Below are 27,198 nucleotides of genomic sequence, written 5' to 3' on the forward strand. Positions count from 1 at the left end.
GCGCAAGGACGCCATTTGCCAGGAGACGGACCCTGAGACAATACAGCCCCCACTCCCACCTCCGACGCATCAACTTCAACAATAAAAGGCTGGGAGACATCAGGTTGAATTAGGACAGGTGCCGAGGTAAATCTCTCTTTTAGAGAGGAAAATGCAATTTTAGCGGCGTCAGACCATTTAGAAAAATCAGTCCCCTTCCTAGTCATGTCAGTAAGGGGTTTAACGATCACTGAATAATTTTTAATAAACTTTCTGTAGAAATTTGCGAAACCCAAAAACCGTTGTAGAGCTTTAAGGTTCTCAGGAAGATCCCAATCTAAAATTGCCTGGACCTTCCCAGGATCCATACGGAAACCTGAAGCAGATAATAGATATCCCAGGAATTGTATTTCCTGAACGGCGAAGACACATTTTTCAATTTTCGCATATAATTTATTCGTCCGTAGGACCTGCAGTACTTGCCTGACATGTACTTCATGTGTTTTCAGATCAGCCGAATAAATTAAGATATCATCTAGGTATATGACTACAAACCTGCCGATGAGATGACTAAAAATATCATTAACGAAATGTTGGAAGACAGCAGGGGCATTGGTCAGACCGAAAGGCATGACTAAATTTTCGTAATGCCCCTCAGGGGTGTTAAAAGCTGTCTTCCACTCATCCCCTTCCTTGATACGAATCAGATTGTAGGCCCCCCTAAGATCAAGTTTGGAGAACCACCTAGCACCCGCAATCTGATTAAAAAGGTCAGGAATGAGAGGAAGAGGGTATGGGTCTCGGACGGTTATCCGGTTTAGCTCACGGAAATCTAGGCAAGGACGCAGGCCCCCATCTTTCTTTTTAACAAAGAAAAACCCTGCAGCCACGGGTGAAGAAGAGGGTCTGATGTGTCCCTTGGCCAGACTCTCGGAGATATAATCTTTCATGGCTTGTCTCTCGGGACCCGAAAGATTATACAACCTGGACTTGGGTAATTTTGCACCGGGAATCAGGTTAACCGGGCAATCATAAGGACGATGAGGTGGTAGCTTCTGACAACCCTTTTCAGAAAAAACGTCCTCAAAGTCCGAAATAAATGTAGGTAGGGAAGCTATGGAGGCGATTAAGCAATTGTTATTTAAGCAATTCTCTCTGCAATGCTCACTCCACTCCAATATCTCCCTGGCCTGCCAATCCACCACTGGATTGTGCGCTACCAACCAGGGAAGACCCAATACCACAGGAGAGGGAAGGCCCTCCAGAACGTAACATGAAAGACGCTCCTTATGGTGGTCCCCTACCCGAAGATGTAAGTTATGGACAACGTGAGTGAGGTTTCTCTGAGACAGAGGAGCAGAGTCAATAGCGAATATGGGAATGGGTCTCTGCAGCGTACAGAGAGACAAACCCATAGTGCGGGCAAAATGGGCATCTATCAAATTTACCCCTGCACCACTGTCTAGAAAAAAAGAAATAGACTCCGTCTTAACACCAAAAACAATAACCGCTGGCAACACAAATTGAGATGTTCGTATGGAGGAAACGTATACCCCCCGGCTGACATCCTCCGCACAGCCTGGGGTTAGTAGTTTTCCGACGGTCTTTTGTTTTTGGGAAAGGAGGGACAGACATTAATGAAATGACCCTTCCCCCCACAGAAAAAACAAGCCCCCCACCTACGGCGAACCTCAGGAGGAGGGACCTGACGAGAAGTTCCTCCTAGCTGCATAGGCTCATCCAAGTCAGTACAGACTAACTGCTGCTTGGGAGAGGTTACCGATTGCTCAGGAATTTTCGATCTCTCCCTAGGACGTCTATCTATCCTGATAGAGAGGGACATAACAGCATCAAGGGAAAGGGGGGTCTCATACAGCGCCAGCGCATCCTTAACCCTTTCAGATAACCCAGAGCAGAACTGACTCCTGAGAGCCGGGTCGTTCCACTGAGTATCCGTAGCCCACCTGCGGAAGTCTGAGCAATATTCCTCTGCTGGCCGATCTCCCTGTAGGAGTCTCCGTAACTTCGACTCAGCCAGGGCGACACGGTCAGGGTCATCATATATGAGACCCAAAGCCCCAAAAAATCCCTCCACTGACCGGAGAGCCTGGGAACCAGGGGGTAACGAGAACGCCCAGGATTGCGGGTCCCCCTGAAGCAGGGAAATAACAATCCCCACCCGCTGTTCTTCATTACCTGAGGAGTAAGGGCGCAGCTTAAAATATAATTTGCAGGCCTCACGGAACAACACAAATTTGTCCCTTCCCCCAGAGAATCTGTCAGGAAGAACAACCTTGGGTTCTGTAACAACCTGGTTACCCATAGCAACCGCTGGGCTTACGGTCTGCTGCATTTGCTGCTGCTGTTGGAGGACAGACGCCTTCAATCCTGCCACCTCCAAAGACAGGCCTTGAAGCTGTTTTGCCAAAGCAGCAATAGGATCCATATTGGATTCTAAGTAGAGAAAAAAAAAAAAAATTATATATATATTTTTTTTTTTTTCCTCAAAAAAAAATAAGGGCCAGTTATAATATCACGATCGGCGTAACTGTCACATACGTGACACGGAGGGAGGAAAAGAGGGAGGCCCTGCCCTAGTGAGAGGGAAGGTGGTGACCCCTGACTCACCTTGCGACTGGCGCCTGGCTGCCCTGTCGTCCCTAGACGGGTTCCTCACCCGTACGCCGATCACGTGCCTAAAACCCTGGCTTTCCCTAGGATGAGCCCTAGATAGTGAACAGGGCGGTGGGAACACTAGTCCGCACCACTAGCTCTAAAGGAAAACACCAAGGGGAGGACAGACAATACAAACTAAACATATAATCCCAGGTGGGCAACAACAGGAGACAACAAAAGCCCAACAGGGATCCGGAGGGTAGCACTCTGGAACAACAACCAGATTCTCAGCTCCAGTGGGTCAGCATAGATGTCCAGGCAGGAAGCTCTATAACTGGCAACAAGAGAAGTGTGAGAGGAGAATATAAGGAGGTTGGGAGTGGCAGACAAGAAACAGCTGAGGAGGAGAAGCTACGGATCCCTGAGTGAGACAAAAAGGATAGCAAGGCAAACACAGAAAACAAACACTAAGAAACACCGTGATCTTTAGACATAGAGCGCGCAGCCACCCGCTGCGACTTCCTGACCCCGGGTATAACGGAGTCAGACGTGGCTCTTGACACCCTCGTGACAATAGGTCATCAATATCAGATCGGCGGGGGTCTGTCACCCGGCACCCCTGCCAATCGGCTGTATGAGGAGATGGCGCACACAGTCTTTCTTCCTGCTGCCGTCAATGCAATGCAGCAGAAACAGCCACAGCTCCTCTTTACATATCATAATGTAACTATATGGTTATAGTTATTCAAGACAACCATTCAGCTACTTGGTTTCAGATTTTATTCATATTCATATAGCTAAGCTGACATGCCATTCAGGACTCTAAAGTTGTCCATGCACCTGCAGTGGCTTTTGGGCGAAGATGGTTGTAGCCCACAGCCATCTCTCCCTACTCCCCAATACACGTCTGTCAGAGGTTTATCTCCCAGGAGAACAAAAGGATTGAGCTTTGAAATTTGCCAGGAGTCGTCGGGAGCCCCCCTTACACAACGGCAGGTTCAGTAAATAGCAGTTGTGTATGGGGGCCTTAAAGGGGATTACTATGGTTTTTAACAGATATGCTCGTGTAGTTGCTTACCTCATGTACATCTTCCCTGTGCTTTTTTTTTTTTTTTTTAATTCCTACCCACGTGACCCAATTTCACCATGTAAACCAATCCCTCTGGTTTGTTTCCCTCTGTATCCAACCAAACCCATTATGCAGTTTTCCTTCCTCTGCCACAGCGCCAGCACCGCCCCTAACCACGCCCAGCTCGTTACATAGACACTCCCCTATCACTGCCCCACCTATGGACTAATCATCACAGGTAGGGATGAGCGAATAGACTTCGGATGAAACATCTGAAGTCGATTTGCATATAACTTTGTTCTAATACTGTACAGAGCAGGAGCCCCACACAGTATTAGAATATATTGGCTCCGAGGAGCCGAAGTTACTGCTTTACGAGACTTCAGGTAATAACTTCATAAATTAATTTATACTGAAAAAAATATATATACATTTCCCGAACTCGGGTTTGGTTGCAAGGTACCATTTGGAACCGAACCGGAGTTCGGGAAATGTTTTTTTTACAGTACAAATTAATTTATGAAGTTATTACCTGAAGTCTCCCGAGACTTTGAGAAGCAATAACTTCGGCTCCTTGGAGCCAATACATTCTAATACTATACGGAGCTCCTGCTCCGTACAGTATTAGAACAAAGTTTTAATGCGAATCAACTTCGGATGTTGATCATTCTAAAGTATGTTAAAGCAAAGCAGAAAACCCCTTTAGGCCCTATTCACATGACCGTATTTCCTGTCTGCATTTTTTGCGGATAGGGTGCGGACCCATCCGTATGTCCGTTCCGCAGACGTGCAGAAAAGATAAAACATGTCTTATTATTGTCCGACAACAATAGGCATTGTTACAATGGGTCCACAACAAAAATGGGTGCAAAACAGACGTCATCCTTACGTGCGGACCCACATTTTGTGGACCCAAATACATACGGTCGCGTGAATGCACTCTGCAGGACTTACAGAATATGTACTTGGGGTTTTAATCGATGCATCATGATTAAAGGAAGAGTGGACAATTAAAATACACTGCCTGTCCCCCAAAAATGTCGCCACCAAAAAAAAAAAAAAGGGTCACACTAATATTTTGTTGGACCACCTTTAGCTTGATTACGGCACGCATTCGCTGTGGCATTGTTTCGATAAGCTTCTGCAATGTCACAAGATTTATTTCCATCCAGTGTTGCATTAATTTTTCACCAAGATCTTGCATTGATGATGGTAGAGTCTGACCGCTGCGCAAACCCTTCTCCAGCACATCCCAAAGATTCTCAATGGGGTTAAGGTCTGGACACTGTAGTGGCCTATCCATGTGTGAAAATGATGTCTCATGGTCCCTGAACCACTCTTTCACAATTTGAGCCCGATGAATCCTGGCATTGTCATCTTGGAATATGCCCGTGCCATCAGGGAAGAAAAAATCCATTGATGGAATAACCTGGTCATTCAGTATGTTCAGGTAGTCGGCTGACCTCATTCTTGGAGCACATACTGTTGCTGAACCTAGACCTGACCAACTGCAGCAACCGCAGATCATAGCACTGCCCCCACAGGCTGGTACAGTAGGCACTAGGCATGATGGGTGCATCACTTCATCTGCCTCTCTTCCTACCCTGATGCGCCCATCACTCTAGAACAGGGTAAATCTGCACTCATCAGACCACATGACCTTCTTCCATTGCTCCAGAGTCCAATCTTTATGCTCCCTAGCAAATTGAAGCCTTTTTTTCTGCTTTGCCTCACTGATTAGTGGTTTTCTTACGGCTACACAGCTGTTCAGTCCCAATCCCTTGAGTTCCCTTCGCATTGTGCATGTGAAAATGCTCTTACTTTCACTATTAAACATAGCCCTGAGATCTACTGTTGTTTTTCTTCGATTTGATTTCACAAAACATTTAAGTGATCGCCGATCACTATAATTCAGGATTTTTTTCCCGACACATTTCTTCCTCGAATACGATGGGTCCCCACTATCCTTCCAGTTTATAATAATGTGTTGGACAGCTCTTAACCCAATTTCAGTAGTTTCTGCAATCTCCTTAGATGTTTTCTCTGCTTGATGCATGCCAATGATTTGACTAACATCTTTTCCACGACCACGAAATGTGTCTTTCGACATGGTTGTTTAAAATATGAGAAGAAACTCATTGCACCAGTTGGGGTTAAATAACTTGTTGCCAGCTGAAAGATAATCGCCCATGCAGTAATTATACAATAGGAGGCTCCTAACTATTTGCAGTGTAGTGTATAATTCCGCATTTAGTGTAGGCGTGTGACAAATATCCAACCAAATACAGCGCACATCTATAACCACACTGTAAATACCTGAACAATAGCGACCCGGAAACTATAAATTCCACCCTGAGGACGCAGAGGAGAGAGGGTTCAGTGTGGGACAGAAAGCGTAACATGAGCTCACAGCCATAAAGATTTATCATTGACAGGCGGACAGGTCGGGACAAGGGGGCAGTACAGAGGTTACAGGATGGATGATTCCTGGCTGATGAAGAAGGGATCAAATCAGAATCATGGAAACAAGAAGACTGAATAACACGAGAAAAAATCATCCTGCGCCTTCCATTGGCTATCACAGTAAAGATGGAGGATGAGAGGATACCCTCCTAAGGCCGGTTCCACATAAGTGTAATGTAATACATGTGCATTGGCCTTTGTTCACATCTCCATTAGAAATTATCTAGCAGCCCGATCCGGCATAAATGCCAGCTGTTGGCCGGACAAAAACCGCCGCATGTAGCCATATTTGTCCATCCGAAACACGGCATGTCGGTATAGCCGTATCACTGCCGGATCCCATTACAGTCAATAGGGATATAGCAGTGATCTGTAGACTCCAGTAATGCTGGATCCGGTGAGAAGAGACGTCTAAGGGGGGGCATGATTAACCTATACAAATATATAAATGGGCCGTACACAAAATACAGTGAAAAACTGTTCCATGTAAAACGCCCTCAAAAGACAAGGGGGCACTGCCTCCGACTGGAGAAGAGAAAGTTCAGTCTCCGGAAGCGTCAAAGCTTCTTTACTGTAAGAACTGTGAATCTGTGGAATAGGCTTAATGCTTATGAAAATGTGTAGAAATCTGAGTCTCACTTCCTTCTGGGATTCCCGTCCCCACCTATCCCTTGGTTGAACTTGATGGACTTTTTTCAACCGTATTAACTATGTAACTATACACTCACCTAAAGAATTATTAGGAACACCTGTTCTATTTCTCATTAATGCGATTATCTAGTCAACCAATCACATGGCAGTTGCTTCAATGCATGTAGGGTTGTGGTTCTGGTCAAGACAATCTCCTGAACTCCAAACTGAATGTCAGAAAGGTGGGCTATAACAGCAGAAGACCCCACCAGGTACCACTCATCTCCACTACAAATCGGAAAAGAGGCTACAATTTGCACAAGCTCACCAAAATTGGACTGTTGAAGACTGGAAAAATGTTGCCTGGTCTGATGAGTCTCGATTTCTGTTGAGACATTCAAATGGTAGAGTCCGAATTTGGCGTAAACAGAATGAGAACATGTATCCATCATGCCTTGTTACCACTGTGCAGGATGGTGGTGGTGGTGTAATGGTGTGGGGGATGTTTTCTGGGCACACTTTAGGCCCCTTAGTGCCAATTGGCCATCGTTTAAATGCCACGGGCTACCTGAGCATTGTTTCTGACCATGTCCATCCCTTCCTGACCACCATGTACCCATCCTCTGATGGCTACTTCCAGCAGGATAATGCACCATGTCACAAAGCTCGAATCATTTCAAATTGGTTTCTTGAACATGACAATGAGTTCACTGTACTAAATTGGCCCCCACAGTCACCAGATCTCAACCCAATAGAGCATCTTTGGGATGTGGTGGAACGGGAGCTTCGTGCCCTGGATGTGCATCCCTCAAATCTCCATCAACTGCAAGATGCTATCCTATCAATATGGGCCAACATTTCTAAAAAATGCTATTAGCACCTTGATAAATCAATGCCACGTAGAATTAAGGCAGTTCTGAAGGCAAAAGGGGGTCCATTAGTATGGTGTTCCTAATAATTCTTTAGGTCAGTGTATAGATCTTTGCTGCGGTCTGTTTGGTTGGGATGGGACGTGTGGGCGCACTACAGGTGCAAAAATGTGTTGCATTACGCTCGTGTGAAACCGACCTACGAGGAGAGCATCCAAAACATGACACCGTGCCAGGTTATCCCGACAGGACATCTCTGTCACAGTACTCTCTGACCAGAATGTGGCCTCCCCACCACACAGTTCCTGCCCCTCCTTTCACATTCAAGAAGAAAAGTTAAAGGGGTTCTGCAGTTCTTTTAAACTGATGATCGGCAGGGGTCCGACGCCCAGGACCCCGGCCGATTAGCTGTTTGAGAAGGCAGTAGCGCTGCAGCGTTCTTGCCGTTTACAGCAGGCCCAAGGCACGGCTAAGATCCACAGACGTGAGATCGGGGCCAGGCGACATGTCCAGCTCTGTCAATAAAGTGGCGGGGGGGAGCCTCTTGAGCAGCGGGGACAGCCCCTCACAGCTGAAGAACCCTTTTTTGAGGAACAAATCGACGCACTAATCTCTATGATAGATTTCAAATCCACAACATGTCATTTTCGGCTGCAGATTTCACCCTTGTGTGGCAAAGTCCATAAGTAACACGTGCAGATTTTGCTGCATAGTTGCAAAAAAAAAACGCAGGGGGATTTTTGCAACAAACTAACCCAAGTCTGGCTGCGCCCTTAGCCTTAGACAGTGATAGAATAAGACAATGATATACGTGTACACATTCATAGATATAAAAATACAAGTGATAACACGAGAGAACAAGCAGCCCATGGATTAGATTTGAAGACATACTACAGCTTATTCTAGGTATGGAATCCCCTGAGGCATGAGAGACACGTGGAAGACATTATATATAATGCTGGAAGCAAGGGTGAGCTGTAGCATCTGCCTTTCAGGTCAAACACTCATTCAAACCCAATGGTAAAAGAAAAGGCTGCTAGTTCACTTCTGACTAATTGTTATACAGTTGGTCCGTGCCTCCCGCAACATCACTTCTCCCTGTGATCACAGCCACTGGTTCTTGATTCCATGGCCCCAGTTGAACGAGCCTACCAGAAAATTCCTGCCTGGGTTTCTCCAAAGCACTGCTCCATCACTCCACAGAGGCTGTAGCCTCCCCTTGTTGCTTCCTGCCAACTCTCCATCTCTCCTCCTGCAGCCGATAAGGTGCACACTTTCTCTCTGGTTTATAAAGTGCCAGTGCACACCCAACTGAGGCCTCCCCAGCCAATGACCGGCCATGTTGGGGTATTTAGGCTATCTTCCACTTTGGAGGGTGCCTGAACAGGTTCTAATACTCTAGTTTCCTACAAAGATGTACTGTTTCCTCTTTGTCTGCCCATGTACCGATTTCTGCCTGATCTCTGGATATGACCCTTCCCTACTGACCTGACCCTTGGACGCTATTTGGATTGCATAAACTCATACTGAACTGACCTCGGCTTGATCTTGACTATGGTTTTACCTGATCCTTTAGTGCTCTGCATTGTCAGCATTCTACTGAACAAAGACTACGCCAAGAGGTAGCAGCCTGGTGGTTCCCCTGCAGTGTAGTCCAGATCCCTGTACAGGGATTAAAGTGTAAAGAGCAGAGGGCCACTGTTCAAATGACACAGTGGATCCACACCCGCTAATGTAATTACATATAGAGCAGTACATGGGGCCTCCAATTTTCTAATATAGATGGTGCTAAAATTCAGTTGATGAGTTCTAAATCCAGTAGGGCAGTCTATCTAATCTGAGTGCCATATAGATACGAAGGGATTGCAACCACAGATGTTCTCAAGCTAAAGTGCAAAGTTATAAAGCTGTGACATAAACAATAGTGCATTTATCTGGACTCGCAATCCGTATTACAGCCTCTCCCCAGCCTAAAATGGCTCATTAAGGTTAAAAATAAATTCCTTTCAACGCCACAACAAGTAGAAACAAGTTCAGTTTTAGGTTAAGTGCCCCTTTAACACAATCAATACTTGTGCTCTATAGGTTGCACCTAATTTACATAAATCTATAGATATTCATATCTATACAGCACTAAAACAAGACTAAGGTACTGCAGGTGAAAAAAGTAACAGTCCCTAGATAACACATAACAGAAGTCCCGCCAGTCCTAAAGGGATCGCCCGGCAGGTAAAAAAGTTTAGACTTGGCTCAGAGTAACAGCAATACTCAATCCACCAGCGCTCCTGTTCCAACACTTTCTGTCTGTCTTTCCTGGTCCCTCTCGATGCACCGGATAGCGGATAGTCACCAGGGTGGACAGTGACAGGCTGAGCAGTCCTTTGTGTAGAGAGGGACTAGTAATCAGAGACTGGCAGGGGACCCGGGAAGTGTTGGAACAGAAGGGGTTCTGTTCTGGTGAGGTGAGTATTGCTTAACCCACCGTGAGTCTTCAATTGTGCCTCACTGGGTGGCATCACTCTACCTTTTCCTCTAGTAGTCCCTAATTTTGTTCTTTGTGATATGAATTTCCCTAGATCTGGACCTGAAAAGTGCTGGAATGGGATTAGTGAGGCGAGCATGACAATTTAATTTTTTTAAACCATTCTTAGCCTTTTGTAAAAAAAATGTTTAGCCATCGGACGACCCCTATAAATATATTACTGGGGATGCTGGTGTAAGTGAATAGTGCCTATACGTATGTTCCCATCTTCAGGCAGTAAAGTAAGATGAGGTCAACTCACCAAACTTGACTAACCACCTGCAATATGACGGATTCCTCACTCGATGTATGAATGAAGGCGAACCTCAAAACCAACCGTACCTTTCATTGCCTTCGACCTATTCTATATGGGTGGAAAACATTGTATTCTGTAAACCACTTACCTGAAAGGAAGATACTGGGGACTGGAACCGCTTAGTAGCGCCCTATATGCTTCTTCTGGGGTCTTCTTCAAGTAGATGACCTAGATTCGAGGAAAAACAAAGGAATAACATTAGTATTCACTATAATTCTCAGTACAAAGAGAAAGGCGGAGATTTATCAAAACTGGGGGAAAGTAAAACTGGCTTAGTTGCCTATAGCAGATTCCACCTTTCATTTTCCAAAGGAGCTCTGAAAAATGAAAAGTGGAATCTGATTGGTTACTATGGGCAACTAAGCCAGTTTTCCTTTACACCAATTTTGATAAATCTCCCCCATGACTCCTAATATTTTGGGGAATTTGATGCCCGACCCTCTACTGTACTGCTCTGAACTAAATGTCAGATCCAACTACCCAGCAGAGCAGCAAACGACTAGGTGAACAGGTCAGAATATGGTAGAATATGGTTAATGACCAGGAAAACCTCTAAATCCTCCGTAAACCTCTCTAAAATGTAATCCAGGGTTTTAAAATATACAAACGAGAAAATAAAAATAAGGCATGGAAATAACTTACTGCTAATGCGAACACCTACCTAGAGTATAAAAATCAGTAGGGGAGCACACGCTACCGTGCCATGACGGCTGGGACGGCAGGGGTGCAAGAGATTAAAAGGCTGGAGGGCACGCATTCATGGGGTGGCTTCAGGCTTCCACGTACTAGGTAATCCACTCCACATTTATATCGCCATGGAGGTCAAACAGAATAACGCTCTGCAGAGGACAGGCTACTTAGCTGCAGTACTGTGTATGCATGGCAGTGTACTAAATGAATGGAGAGTAACATCACACAATGACCAATGCTGTCAATTCTGCCTCCAATGTAGCCGATCGGTCACTATATATTGGCGGGGTCCCTTTACAGGACGCTACTGATCTACAGCTTCGTCCTAATGGAATCACTAATAGAGTTAGAAGCATAAGCCATAAAGCTTTTTTTTTAAATTAAATTATTCTTTTTATTTTCCAATACACAGAAAAGACAAATACATTAATAATCATAAACCATCTTTCCCATTTTACCCACCCCCTGCCACCCCTTTAGAGAGGGAGGGGGGGGAGGAGATACGCGTAACCACGACCAAAAAAAAAAAAAAAAAAAAAAAAACATAAATAAATAATAATAGTCTATCCAGCCCTAAAGTACCCAGTTATTCCATATTTCATCAACTTTTTTTGCTTTTCTACTTTGGCCCTCCATCATTCGTTCTTCCTTAATCAGATTATCCACTGCTTTCCTCCACTGTCCCACTGTTGGAGGGTCCACCCCTACCCATTTCCTGAGTATAAGGAGTCTAGCTTGAAATAGTATCTTTTTTAGAACAGTTCGTAAATCTCTATTTAGGCCCAGATGTTCTGTTGCCCCCAGGATACAAATCATAGGATCTTCAGATATCTGAACCTTCAAATTCAGATATATCATATCTGTTATTTCTGTCCAATACCTAAACAGTTTTGGGCATCTCCAAAAACAATGTATTAGATCAGCGTTCTCTCCCCCGCATTTTATACAATTATCCGAATCTCTTACACCCATTCTTTTCAATATCCATGGTGCTCGATGGAGCCTATGGACTACAAAAAATTGTGAGATCTTATGTGAGCCCCTATTTGAGACTCCCGCATAACTTTTTAATGCATCATTCCATTTTTCCTCCGTAAAAAATTGTAATTCATTTTCCCATTTTTTCCTAGCAGGCATTGTAATCTGTTTTTTTTTTCCTTCCATCAATATCCTATATCTTTTAGCCGTTGTACCTCCTCTTTCAACCACGTTAATGAAATTATACAGTGTGTCAGATGTTTCTACCTTATATTTATCCACGTTCCTAACCGTATACAATGCGTTTTTAAGCTGGAAATATTTATATATGTCCTTTTGTGGTATACCAAACTCTCTAACCATTGTATTGAAGTCTTTTAGTTTACCCTGTTCAAATATCTGATTTAGATACTTCACCCCTTTTTTTTCCCAATCTATATAGGCCTTAATCCGTTGCAATTCCTTGAGATGAATATTTTTCCAAATAGGTGTATAGTGCAAAAACCCTTTAATCTCTAATATCTTTTTAATTTCCATCCATACGTGTTCCAATAGATTTAAAACTCTATTTCCAATATTATTTCTACCAAGTGTACCTGATTCCAATACCTCTAAATAATTCCATTCTTCTTTCCACCCCACTCTATTCAATGCCTGCCTACCCACTAAACCATTTAAGCTAGCTTTAATATGACCATATTGTGTAATTAAATAGTAAAGAGCCCAATTTGGGACAGCTAGCCCACCTTCTCTCACTGGCAGCTGAAGTATCTCTCTCTTTATTCTGGGGGTCGTACCTTTCCAAAGGAAATCTCCCATTAGCCTATCAAGTAGTCTAAAGGTATCCTGTGGCAACCTAACTGGGGCGTTTTGAAGAACATAAAGTATCTTAGGGAGGAAGACCATTTTTATTAAATTTACCCGACCCTGTATTGACATCGGTAATTTTCGCCAAATATGTATTTTGGCCCTGAGTTCTTTTATGAGGGGCAGAACGTTAAATTTTTCGTATTCTTCAACATTTCCAGAAATTTGTATCCCCAAATATTTAAAGTTTTCCTGTTTACCAAGCACCTGCGCCTTTAAATCCTCCTGTGGTTGTGCATCTCCCAACATCAACATGTATGATTTCCCCCAATTTATATTTAATCCTGAAAAAAAAAAAAACTTATCTACTATGTGCATAACTCTATTAAACTGATCCCCAGTATTGTGCATAAATAACAAAATGTCATCTGCATACATTAATAGTTTTTCTTCCCCACCCTCATAGTGAAAACCTTTAATCTCCCTATCACTTCTTATTATGCATGCCAGTGGTTCAATCGCAATAGCAAATAATAGTGGAGAAAGAGGGCATCCCTGCCTAGTGCCCCGATACAGGGCAAGGGGCAGGGACAAGCTCCCGTCCACCATCACTCTAGCCCTAGGGTTGTGATATATTAACTGTACCCACCTTATAAATCCCTCCCCTATACCAACCCTTTTTAATACTATCCATAAATATTCCCATTCAATGCAATCAAATGCCTTTTGGGCATCTAGTGAAAGTAGCGCTTTCTCCCCCACCTCTAATCTATTAGCTTCAATATTTAGAAACAGCCTTCTTATATTTGCATATATCGTTCTGCCTGGTATAAAACCAGTTTGGTCTTCATTTATTACACTTTTAACCACTTTTGATAGCCTATCTGCCAAAACTTTTGCCAAAATTTTAACATCCGTATTTAAGAGTGATATTGGCCTATATGACCCAGGTTCTAGTTGTTCTTTGTTCTTTTTAGGGATTAGTGTAATAATTGCCTCTTTCATAGAGTCTGGTAAATCCCCAACCTTTTTAGCCTCATCCAAAGTTATTTTTAATTCGGGTACTAACACCTGGGAAAAAGTTTTATATACTTCGAAGGGGAGCCCATCACAACCTGGTGCTTTTTCAGATTTTACCTGCCCCAATGCCTCATTTATTTCATTCGTCGATATTTCTTTTTCTAAAAATTCTTTTTGGGCCTGGGATATCTCTCTGAGGGGAATCTGGTCTAGATATACCTCTAAATCTTGTATTGAGTACTGTACTTTAGACTTATATATCTCCTGAAAATATTCCAAAAACACTCCTTTAATTCCTTCTGGGGTGTTAATTATTGTACCCATTTTATCTTTAATCGCGCCTATCCAAGATTTCCCTCTTTGATTTTTCACTATACTTGCCAAAATTTTACCGACTTTTTCTCCCTCTGAGGCTAAACGAATCCCTTTAAAAAGTAGTTCTTTCCTGCTTCTCTCCATTTGATATAACTTTAGTTTTTCCTGTTCTTCCTCCCATATTTTCTTATTATATTCGGTAGGGTATTTTACACATATTATTCGCGCTTCTTGAACTTTTTTTTCCAATACAATCCCCATTTCCCTTGTGGTTTTATTCAGGTAGTTCACTTTTTTAAAAAGCAATCCTCTCAGATATGCTTTAGCAGTGTCCCAAACAATTAACTTACTAGCAGAATGGTTATTCTCCCCAAAAAACTTTTTTAATTCTTCGGATATACTTTCTTTATCTGAAATAATTGATAACCAATGTGGGTTAAACTTAAACAGTGGTAATTCCCTCTTTTTATTCAAATCTAATTCCATTACCACCGCATTGTGGTCTGATAGGGCCATGGGCAAATACTGTATTTTCATCCTATTACAGGCCATTAAGTTCTTATTTCCCAGGACCATATCTATTCTGGACCAAGTTTGATGAGTTTTAGAGTAACATGAATACATAATTTCATCCGGGTTCTGAAAACGCCAAACATCTACCCAATTAAATTCATGGGCTAGTTTAAAAAAATCTACTTTTTGCATTCTTCCCCCTCTGCTAAGGGTTCTGTCCATAAAGCTAGTGTGAACAGAGCCTTATACCGTCATCTACTGGCTGGAGTGCGGTAGGAACGTTGGCCATTAAGGAAAACGGACGCAATTACAGAGAGAACATAAATATTCCAAGCAGCTGGCTCCCATGGGCCTGGTACTGGAAGATGGCAGTACTAACCAGTGAGCCATCATGGCGTCCACTTAGTTCAGTAATCAGTGATGTCAATAGTCAGTAGCAGCTGGATGACCTCAGAGTGAACATGTATAAGGCTACTTTCACACTTGCGTTGTTAATTCCGGTATTGAGATCCGGCAGGGAGGGGGATTAAACTGATCCGTTTTGATTTTGCACATCAGGATGCATCCGTTCCGTTAGGATGCGGTTGTGTTAATCAAAACGGAATAAAACAGATCCGTCGCTGAATACATTGAATGTCAATGGGTGACGGATCAGTTTTTTTAAGCTCCTAAAAAATATATATATATATATATATATATATATATATATATATATAAAAATAAAAAAAAGATCCATCACCATTGACTTACATTTTCATGACCGGACACAAAATTGCAACTTGCAACGGTTTTGTGTCCAGTCACAAAATGGAATGCTGGCGGAACGGAAGACATCCTGAACTGATCTCTTCCCATTAAAAATGCATGAGGACTAAATGGAAACATTATTTTTTTCCGGTATTGAGATCGTCTGCCGGATCTCAATATCGGAAAACAACAACGCAAGTGTGAAAGTAGCCTTAGCTGTATAAAGCGACATTAAAGGGTCAGCCTTTTTTCTAGTTAAAGGGCTATTCCAATCAAGGAAACTATGCCCTATCACTAGGAAATGCCATCACTTTCTAATCAGTGGGGGTCTGAGAAGCCGCAGCACCGTGGAACCTTCCATGTACATCGTGGCTCCCACCACCAGCTGTGCAGGGAACTGAAGCGTGGCCACAGTCATTTAAAGGGGTATTCCAAATAATAATAGCTGACCACTAAAAATAACGCGCTAACATGACACAGTCACATAGAAGTAAATAGAGAGGCGGTCACGCATGCAAACCACCCCTCCAATTTATAGGGAGCTCCGCTTCCAAGATCAATGGGGGCCCCAGTTGTCACACCCATAGCAATCAGAGATCCTGAGGATGGCAGATGTGTGTTGTTAGCGGGAAAACCCCTTTAATTGCAGCTTCCGGCACAGCAGGCGGCTGCGAATGTCCGCGTGCAGGGAAAAACTGAACAGGACAAAGCACCAGAGAAGCTCAGCGACAGCTTCATTCTCAGGTGGCCATACAAAGATCAGAAAGCAGTGGGATACCTAGCCACATGCCATCACCTTCTGTGATAAAATAACCCTTTAATGGCCTTTTCTATCAGATATACAGCTTTTACACCATCTATGGGAATATAAAAATAATTATTCTTGAATGTGCTACTTCATTAACCCTTTCTATATTTCCTTTATAGGCGCATGAATAGAGTTTCTTGCTCTGGACCCCAGTCTTTTTTTTCTTTTCAATTATCTTTTTATTAAGTTTTATAAAAAGGTATATAACAGATGAAGCAGGTCATCTAACAATAGGAAGCATACATGGCATATGACTCAGTCGTATTAGAAGAGAGGACTTGCAGAGTCCCCTCCAGGAGTAGTTGTTTATACCATTAAGCACTACATACAATGATTGTTCAACCTGCTATTAAGGCCTCATGCACACGACAGTATTTTTTTGCGCGGTCCGCAAAAAGGGGTTCCGTTGTTCCGTGATCCGTGTCCATTATTTTTTCCGTGTGTCTTCCTTTATTTTTGGAGGATTTCCAAACATGAAGGAAAGTTAAAAAAAAAATCTAAGTTTAGTTTGCCATGCAAATGATAGGAAAAAAATGGACGCGGATGCCAATCTTGTATGCATCCGTGTTTTTTAGCAGACCCATTGACTTGGGTCCGCGAACCGTTGTCCGTGAAAAAAATAGGACAGGTCATATTTTTTTCACGGACTGGAAACACGGACGCGGATGACAAACGGTGCATTAGCCAAGTTTTCCACGAACCCATTGAAAGTCAATGGGTCTGCAGAAAATCACGGAACAACGGACACAACAACCGTCGTGTGCATGAGGCCTAACTGAGGTTAGAATACCTACAACTGGTGTAAACAGAATAAGGAAAGGGAGAGAGGGGTGAGGGTGCGATGGACATATATAGACCTACTTTAATGGCTAGCTGTGTTGACTATAGGCGAGTTAGTTTTGGAAATTTTATTGAGGTACGTGTTCGTCTTCCGAAATGTTACCCAGTCTGCCCAGATCTTTTGGAACTTGAGGTGCGTCCTGGATTCCCAAGCGGAATATATATAGATATATGATCTACCTTCTGTAGCCATTGTGTGGGTGAAGGGGCAGCGTGGTTGGGGCTAATCTCCATTCAAGTGAACAGAGCTTAGCCCCGCACAGGCCAGTTGATACTAGTCGTGGCGTCACTGGGCCTGCGGTAAACAGTGAGAAGGCCCCGGCGCTACTGGAGCATCGCTGCCTTCTCAAACAGCTGATCGGCAGGGGTCCCGGGTGTCAGACCCCCGCTGATCAGAAGCTGATGATCTATCCAGAAGACAGATCATCAGTTAAAACAAAGTGCAGAACCCCTTTAAGTAAAGAACAAGTTTCCTCTTCCTGGGTGTTATCTCTTGTAATCTAATGTTTAATAACACCGGAGAGAGCGTGTTTTGTAATGAACATATGCTTTTAATTGAGCTCAAAACCTCTGTCCAGAACGGCTGTAGAAGTGGACAAGTCCACCACATGTGGAAATAGGTGGCCTGTGGTTGGGAGCATTTCCAGCAGATATCCGAGCCAAGACACCTCATTTGTTTAAGTCGTCCCGGAGTGAGGTACCATCTAGTGAGAATTTTGTAGTCGGGTACATCTAGAAATGCCATGCGAGAAGCGATACATTTGCTTAATGTCTAATTCTGACCATTTTTGTGTCTAAGTCTTTGCCCTGTCCAGGGTATACTCTGGACCCCAGTCTAATTACTGTAGCAGAGATCCATTGCAAAGAGTGTCTACCTTGTGTGCCCAGTCTTCACTTGAGGTGAATGCACTATGCCCGCCAAAGCAAGGCACAATTCTGGGAACCGAAATGACGTGCTAACTTCCATTCCTAACTGGCTCTATAGCAGGGATGCTCAACCTGCGGCCCTCCAGCTGTTGCAAAACTACAACTCCCAGCATGCCCTAAAAGCTGTAGGCTGTCCAGGCATGCTGGGAGTTGTAGTTTTGCAACAACTGGAGGACTGCAAGTTGAGCATCTCTGCTCTATAGGCTCCAGATATAAAGCGATGTCCTCATGTAGAATCACTGTCTTACTGTCTATAATCTCCTCTCGGGTTAGATTTAACCTCGGTGACAATGTCTGGTAACTCAATATAGACTATGAGTTAACGGAATTCGCTCCAGAGAAGAAGCCCTTTAATACCATTCAGGCTGAATATAAAGCCCCCTTTAAATCGGTGACATTTCTGCACGGCTTGGTTTGCTGCACATAGTGTGATGTCTATAGAAAGTTCACAAAGGCTGAACTGGACCCTGACACATGAGACCCGGTCTATTTATTCCTGTCCTCTTGTAAAATATTAACAAGACAGAATGAGAATCTCTCAGACAAAAGGAGGAGCAGGTCAGGGACTTATCACTCCTCACACACACACAGGTGACAGCCCTTTTCTCCTCTGTGACTGATCGGGCAGGGTTCTTGGTGTGTGACAGCCCTCTCCTTCTCTGTGACAGATCGGGCAGGGTTCTTGGTGTGTGACTGCCCTCTCCTTCTCTGTGACAGATCGGGCAGGGTTCTTGGTGTGTGACTGCCCTCTCCTTCTCTGTGACATATCGGGCAGGGTTCTTGATATGTGACAGCCCTCTCCTCCTCTGGGACAGAACCGGCAGGGTTCTTGGTGTGCGACAGCCCTCTCCTCCTCTGGGACAGATCGGGCAGGGTTCTTGGTGTATGACATCCCTCTCCTCCTCTGGGACAGATCGGGCAGGGTTCTTGGTGTATGACATCCCTATCCTCCTCTGTGACAGAACAAGCAGGGTTCTTGATGTGTGACAGCCCTCTCCTCCTCTGTGACAGAACCAGCAGGGTTCTTGGTGTGTGACAGCCCTCTCCTCCTCTGACAGAACCGGCAGGGTTCTTGGTGTGTGACAGCCCTCTCCTCCTCTGACAGAACCAGCAGGGTTCTTGGTGTGTGACAGCCCTCTCCTCCTCTGACAGAACCGGCAGGGTTCTTGGTGTGTGACAGCCCTCTCCTCCTCTGACAGAACCAGCAGGGTTCTTGGTGTGTGACAGCCCTCTCCTCCTCTGACAGATCAGGCAGGGTTCTTGGTGTGTGACAGCCCTCTCCTCCTCTGACAGAACCAGCAGGGTTCTTGGTGTGTGACAGCCCTCTCCTCCTCTGACAGAACCGGCAGGGTTCTTGGTGTGTGACAGCCCTCTCCTCCTCTGACAGAACCAGCAGGGTTCTTGGTGTGTGACAGCCCTCTCCTCCTCTGTGACAGAACGGGCAGGGTTCTTGGTGTGTGACAGCCCTCTCCTTCTCTGTGACAGAACGTGCAGGGTTCTTGGGTTCTCCACTTACTGCGTAGGCACCAATCAGGAAGGCCGCGTTGGCTCTTTTCCTCTGATCATAGCTTGTGTAGTGGACAATCTTCTTTCTTGACAAACTGAAAGACTGAAAAAAAATATATATAATAAGTCACGTAAGAAACTGAACTGAGCAGATCACACATCTGGAAGCACGTAGCCTTCATGAGGAAAACCTGACAACTAATGGTGGCTGCTTTGCTGCTGATAAACATATGGGATAATTCATCTGACTTAGGAAAATTCTAAACATCAATGCTCACTCTAAGCCACTAACACGTTGTCAGTATTTTTCATCAGAATTTGTAAGCCAAACCTGAAAGTCACAGACTTTCCACTTCTGGTTTTGGATAAAAAAAAAAACAGGGGTGCAACATACTGAGTGTCCGTGACAGGAGCTCACAGCATCGATGATGCTTTGAGTTCAGTTCAGTTAAAGGGGTTCTCCAAGACTGTGGACCTTTTGATATTACCAGGAGCTCTGGTTCCAGCCATGTACAGGCATGGCACAACAATGCTGCCACCGCTGAGGTCACTGACCGTCCAGCAGCAGTAACGTGCTTGTGGGTGCCACACTTTCAGTCCAGAGGTAAACCGAAAAAAAGGAGGGAGCTCATCATTGGAATGGTAATAGGCGAGTTTTTGTTTTAATCTCTGTACCCTACCTGGGAGTATCAAAAGGGGTTCCCGGTCTTGAAGAACTCCTTTAAACTCAATGGTTAGGCCACGACATGCACATGTAATATGTATGTATTATATATACATCACGTTCCAGTGAATAGTCCCTAAAGCTCAGATCAAGGTTAGGATTGGCCACAATGCGATTAGTTGTACGTTGGGTCATTCGCACAAATGATCTGACTATAAACATGACAAATAGAAGTAGAAAATCAGGAACAAAGGGGGGAATTTATCAAAGACGTTTGATATCCCCTGCGCCGCTAGAGGATGCCCTTAGTCTATGACAATATGATTCAAAGGTCTCTAGGACCTAAGCGTAGCATTTGCATACCTCTCTGACTAGTATAAAATAAAACATATTTCTTTAATGTGTACTTCTTAAAATCACATAGAATTCGTTGGGGACTGCTTTAAAATTCCTCAGGAAGTACAGGAGGGAATGTATATTGTGTATAGGGCTATGTCACTCTTCATATAGCCATACTAATGCCTGATTACTTCTCAGGCCACTCATCCTCACTATTTCATTCTGTATCTCGCTATCTCGATAGTTTCGCCCACTCAGGGGTCCCTACCTCTCTATCCTGAACTAAAAGTCTATGCCTGCATCCCTACATGTTTCGCCGTTTACATCGGCGTCTTCAGGGGATGGTGTGACAAGGCGCATCCTCTGGCAGTCAATTCACCTAAAATGAAATCTACGCCAGAGAACTGTAGATTTCTGGTCTCATTTACGCCAGAAAATTGGTCTAAATGATGATATTTGAACTGGAACAACCCCCTTCTGGAAAGTGGCGAGAGCAGTGTAGAATCACCACTTCCAGCTAAATTTACAATAAACGGTTTAAAAAAACTGAATTGGGGTCATTTATCAAACTGGTGTAAAGTAGAACTGGTTTAGTTGCCCATAGAAACCAATTAAATTCCACCTTTCATTTTGGACAGCTTCTTTAGAAAATGAAAGGAGGAATCTGATTGGTTGCTACGGGCAACTCAGCCAGTTCTACTTTACTCCAGTTTGATAAATGACCCTAAATGTGCTTACACATCGTAGCAATGGGCTTATCATGCCATACTGACATCCAGATTTCTGCCTGACGTTTATGGCCTGTTAAGTGATAAAAATTACTACTACATGTCCTTGAGCTGTCCTTTGGTCACACTGTAAAAAATTCCATTTGTTTCTATGTAATGTGTTTCTAGACGACAATTTCGGGGATATTCTTTCCATCGAAGGACGGGCACCATGATGAAAACAAGACAGACCCGTTTTTAAGTCTATGGGGTGCACAGGGGCCGTTGTTGTTCACCACAGGACTGATCCAACACTGTTATTGTCCTATAGATCAGAAAAACTGAAATATAAATGAAGTGTGAAAAGAGCTAAAAAGAGCTGGATGACAACCAAAAAGGGGACACAACCTATGTCGGCTTGCAGTTATGAGTGATTTTTATATTCATGGGAGACTAAATAAAATATCCGTATTTCTAATTTTCTGATATTATGGATATTTCCCTGCACACAATAATTTCTGACTACTGCCTGTGATCATAGGTAAGTGGATCTTAGCTAATGCACCTGATAAAGAACTGGACACAGCAAAAATGAAATCCTCCCCATCCAGGTGCCTTCTGCTCACAGATGTGTATTAATCAGAGACCGTCCATTTTTATCAGAACAGCCACTATTGTGCCGAACAAGCTGTAAACGTATCCACGTGCCTCACAGTCAAAGTAGAGTCACGTATCGCCTTCCTCCAGCACAGGGGATAACTATCAGATTTGGTTGGGGTCCTACCGCAGGGACCCCCCACCGATAACAAGAACCCCGTGGAGCCCTCCTGAAATGGAGAGAGCGGCTGGTCAAAAAAGGCTGTCATTGCGCCATTCATTTGTAAGGGAGCGCCAGAGATACCCGAGTGCTGTGACCGGCTATCTCCGACGCCAACTCTGCCGCTCTAATCCCAGAACAGTTATTATGCTGCTCTAATATGTCCCTGAGGAGGTAGCAAATATTAGCGAAACGCGTAGACCTAGAATCAGGGGTATAGTAGTAACAGTTTAGGTTTCTGTGCCGGCCGGGTCGCTCTTGTCAGAGTGAGTGCTCCGACTATGCCAGAGGTCGGTTAGTCTTTGAGCACTCAGCTAGTAGGAAGGGCAAAGCTAGACTCAGGAAAGTGGCACCAAACTAGTAAAATTTAAAAGTGGCGTGCGTCTTATGATATATGAGGTGAAGCAAATCACCAATTTTGATTTGTAATGTTAGTATTTTTTTGGCACAAATGACACCATTATTGATAAATGTCGCCCCAATGGGTATATGCAGACCAACAGTCACAGAAAAGATAAACCCAAAGCATGAACTACTTTGCTCCTTTTTCCATACCAAACACCCCAAATCAGGTCCATACGTCATGGAAAACCTTGGACAACATATGAATGCCATGCACGTTTGGTGTGTTTTTCACAGATCATTGCTAGGAAACACTCTGGAAATCCAATTTTCAGTAGCATGGGCCAAAATGGCCTACCCCAGCTTTTTTCACACGTGAAAAACAGATGGCACACGGAGGGCAGAAAATGGACATATGGAATGAAAACAGATGCATCACAGACATCGTTACGGATGAAAAGAATGGACGGGTAGTTCGTGGACAGAGAACAGACACTGACGTGTGAAAAAGGCCTCAGATAAGAACTAAGGGGGTCATTTATAGAACTAATGTAAAGCGGAACTGGTTCAGTTGCCCATAGCAACCAATCAGATTCCACCTTTCATTTTTGACAGCTCCATTGGAAAATGAAAGGTGGAATCTGATTGGTTGCTATGGGCAACTAAGCCAGTTCTACTCTACACAAGTTTGATAAGTCTCCCCATAAGAATCTACCCAATCATTGTATCATGTATCTTGAAGATTTGTGCTAGTCTTACGTGTGCTGAAGAATGTTCCTATGAAGAAAACACAGCGTTGATGCAGTATTTAAGCCGCGGGTCCCAGCAGGGCTACCATACTGGGCAGATTATCCCTGACCATGTGACAATAATGAACTCATAATAGTGACCACGCTATAGGGAATCTGTCACCCTGTCTGAGGGCAGCATGAAGTGTAAGGGTGGGTTGACATCACATTTTTGACATCCGTTTAAAGTATAAGTTGGGGGGGGGGGGGATACAAATGCGCAGCACACCACGCTTTTGTATCCTGCAGAGTCCCATAAAAAAAACTTCATTATATGTTATATACTGTATATGCGTTAACGCATATGTATTTTCTTTTTTTTTTTACAATGAAACTCTATGGTGAACGGATGCCACTATATGGCAGATTTCTCCCTATTTCACTAATAAAGGACTCCTGGGTCACAGTGTGGGCCGTGCATTACAATTATCAAATGCTGCATATTCACAAATTACTAATGCACTGATGAAATCTGGTTTTCTGTTACTAACAGTGGTGTAGCAACTGGGTCTAGAGAAGGGGGACTGCCAGGGGCCAGCGCCGATTCCCCCCAAAAATTTAAGCCACTGGTTCCTTTCCACATCCCTCTTGCAGAGGTTCAAAAGCACAGGAAGAACTCCAGCGTCAGGACATCATTTTATCACAGAAAGGGTTGATGGCATCAGAAAGAGGACTAAGACGCTAGTTGTAGGAAATGGGGAGGGTGCTATATATAAAGGCACAATAGATCCTCTGATGTGTGGGGGCACAACCATTGGTATTGGGTAGGGGGACAAGGGGGGTATTATTATCTTGTGGGGCACCAAGAAAAGCACTATTACTAAGTAGAACCTAAAGGGGGCACTATTACTGCTTGGGAAGGTGCTATCACTGTGTTGGGCACAAAGAGGGGAATTATTATGGTCTGGGCATAACTACATCTATGAGTTTGTTTTCAAGTGGGAGAAATGTAGGGAGGATGCTGGAAACACAAAAATCTAAAGACATCTACACGAAATTCTGCAGAGAAGAACCGTGATTGGAAGAAGTGGTCATGGTGGTCCGGCCCAAAAGATTAAGAAAAGGAAAGAGAGCATCTACAATTAGAGATGTCACCGGTGAGTTACTATATTTAACTGTACTACATTTATTTATAAGGTCTGCGGACTGTCTTTGAAAATTAGGGACAGTCCCTGCAAATTCGGGGCGGTTTGCAATTATGTTTAGGACATGCCACTTCATTGATAGCTCACACCTGCTTTCCTGCTAAACTACAACTCTCATCTAGCGTATTTTTTTTTTCATATTTGCCTCAAATGTTTAAAACTGAAAGATACATTTTGTGCCAGAAAAGCTCCAAATTTTGGTGCATTTTACACCAAATTCTAGGCACGTTCACATTAGTAACTGTGGGCCTGTGTTAGGCCTAGTGCAGGGCCTGAGGGGAGCGGTGCATGATGCAGGCAGTCTATCTTTGGCGTTCTGTGTCATAAACCAGTCCCCTGGACCTGAACAAGGCATATCACACTGCATACTGAGTCCGTTTTGCCCAGAGTGTTCCTTTAGTCCCCTTTCACACGGGCGAGAATTCCGCACGGGTGCAATGCGTGAGGTGAACGCATTGCACCCGCACTGAATCCGGACCCCTTCACTTCAATGGGGCTGTGCACATGATAGGTGATTTTCACGTATCATTTGTGCGTTGCGTGAAAATAGCAACAGGTTCTATATTCTGCGTTTTTCATGCAACGCAGTCCCCACATGGTGAGTGCGATTACGTCACCAAAGGTCCTTTTGCAGGTCCTGAATGAAGACGATGCCGGCTGCGCAATCAATTGGAACAGGCTGGTTAATTTTTTTTATTTTTTAACACCTCAATCTACATTGTACTAAGCATTCTGTATTAAGAATGCTATTATTTTCCCTTATAACCATGATATAAGGAAAAATATTAAAATCTACAGAATACCTAACCCAAACCCGATCTTCAGTGAAGAAGTCCGGGTTCGGGTCTGGGTACCACAGCCAGGTTTTTATCACGCGAGTGCATAAAAACTGAACATCGGAACGCAATCGCAGTCAAAACTGACTGCAATTGCGTACCTACTCACGCGATTTTCCCTGATCGCAGATGCAACGTATCCAGACACATTCCTCTGCAAGGGGCCTTACAGCTTGTATTATATTCCAGAGCTGCATTCACAAATCTGCAGGCCTCAGAGCTAAAATCTCTCAATTTCTCTCTGGCTCAAGGCCTGCACTGGTGGTCAAAATTCTGGGAAGTCTCCAGCACTAAACTGTATTGGGATGCAAGTTTTGATATAGATTATATCTATATACAAGTTGGACATACCCTTTAAATATGCAAACTGCATTTCTGAGAATCTAATAATTCAAATCCAAATCATCAATCCACCGGTTTCTTAAATAAACGTATGTATATTGTATGCAATCACAGGAAGCTTATGGATGTTTACTTATGAAAAATGCACCGATTCAGGAAGGGAGTACCGGCCGGATGACACCAGGATAAATGGTTCTTTTCTCAATATTCACTTGCGTTGTGTCAGTTCCCTCTCTGTTTCCTGATACAGAAGGGTCACCCGCTTCTGTCTATTCATACGTGGATTTTCCATATATCCACCCAGTGTGCTGTCAGATAATATTTCTAAGGTGACCATTCCATTTGGTACTCTTGTTAAGTTTTGAGTGACATTCCTAGCGAATGGCAAGTGAAAAATATATTATTTTGTATTTCCAGGAGCATGAAGAACACCAATATTAAAATCACAGATGGTGATTTTATTTTTATACTGTACAAAACTTTTTTTGAACATTGTTTTACTGATTTCATTAAGAAAGAATGTAGTGATTACTTGGCTTTACTTATGATGATCACAAGTTGCTTTGTGCCCTAGGACACGTTCACACTTGGCAGTTTTCCCACATTCTGGATGCTGCGATATTGTACTGAATACACATTTGTTATAATTTATTCATGGGTTTATAAACCTCCTGTTTTTAACATAGTACTGGTTTGATGGGAGGAGCAGTACACAGAGTACTTGCAGTAGAACAGATCTGCCAACCAATCAGATGTCTCAGAGGCTCTCCAAATAGATATGGGCAAGTATTCTACTTTTCCTGTGCAATAATTTTCACCTATCTGTATGTGTGTGTGCAGGAAGCGAGGAGGAAGAGTAGACGGGAATGCCTACAGATGGACGGAGCAGTGGAATAGAGCACCTACAAAAGAGAGGAGCGGTACAAGAAAATTTACCACCAGATGGGATGAGCTGTAGAATAAAATACCACCAGAAGGGAGGAGCTAGAGAATAAAGTACCACCAGAAGGGAGGAGCTAGAGAATAAAACACCACCAGAAGGGAGGAGCTAGAGAATAAAGCACCACCAGAAGGGAGGAGCTAGAGAATAAAGCACCACCAGAAGGGAGGAGTAGAAGAATAAAACACCACCAGAAGGGAGGAGCTGTAGAATAAAGCACCACCAGAAGGGAGGAGCTGTAGAATAAAGCACCACCAGAAGGGAGGAGCTGTAGAATAAAGCACCACCAGAAGGGAGGAGCTAGAGAATAAAGCACCACCAGAAGGGAGGAGCAGAAGAATAAAACACCTCCAGAAGGGAGGAGCAGAAGAATAAAACACCACCAGAAGGGAGGAGCAGATAAGGATATAGTAAAATAGTGTGTCTAAGGAAGGTGCAGTAAAATATAGTGTCCAATTGTCCATAGAAGGCAGGAGCCGTAGAATAGTGTGCCTACAGCAGGCAGGAGCCGTAGAATAGTGTGCCTACAGCAGGCAGGAGCCGTAGAATAGTGTGCCTACAGCAGGCAGGAGCCGTAGAATAGTGTGCCTACAGCAGGCAGGAGCCGTAGAATAGTGTGCCTACAGCAGGCAGGAGCAGTAGAATAGTGTGCCTACAGCAGGCA

The 27,198-nt window shown here is 43.8% G+C and overlaps 1 protein-coding gene across 2 annotated transcripts in view; it reads right to left on the reverse strand.

Moving 5' to 3' along the window:
- The window catches only part of CDC14A (cell division cycle 14A), a 94,149-nt gene that overhangs the window by 43,694 nt on the left and 23,257 nt on the right, over positions 1–27,198 (reverse strand). For both annotated transcript variants that reach the window (XM_044300796.1, XM_044300795.1), the window contains exons 4-5: positions 19,625–19,717; positions 10,552–10,631 (exon numbers count right to left, since the gene is read on the reverse strand). In XM_044300796.1, coding sequence (XP_044156731.1) covers positions 10,552–10,631; positions 19,625–19,717 — 173 coding nt within the window. The remainder of the gene's footprint in view (positions 1–10,551; positions 10,632–19,624; positions 19,718–27,198) is intronic.

Source organism: Bufo gargarizans, chromosome 7 (genome assembly GCF_014858855.1).
Source record: "Bufo gargarizans isolate SCDJY-AF-19 chromosome 7, ASM1485885v1, whole genome shotgun sequence".
Classification (NCBI taxonomy): domain Eukaryota; kingdom Metazoa; phylum Chordata; class Amphibia; order Anura; family Bufonidae; genus Bufo; species Bufo gargarizans.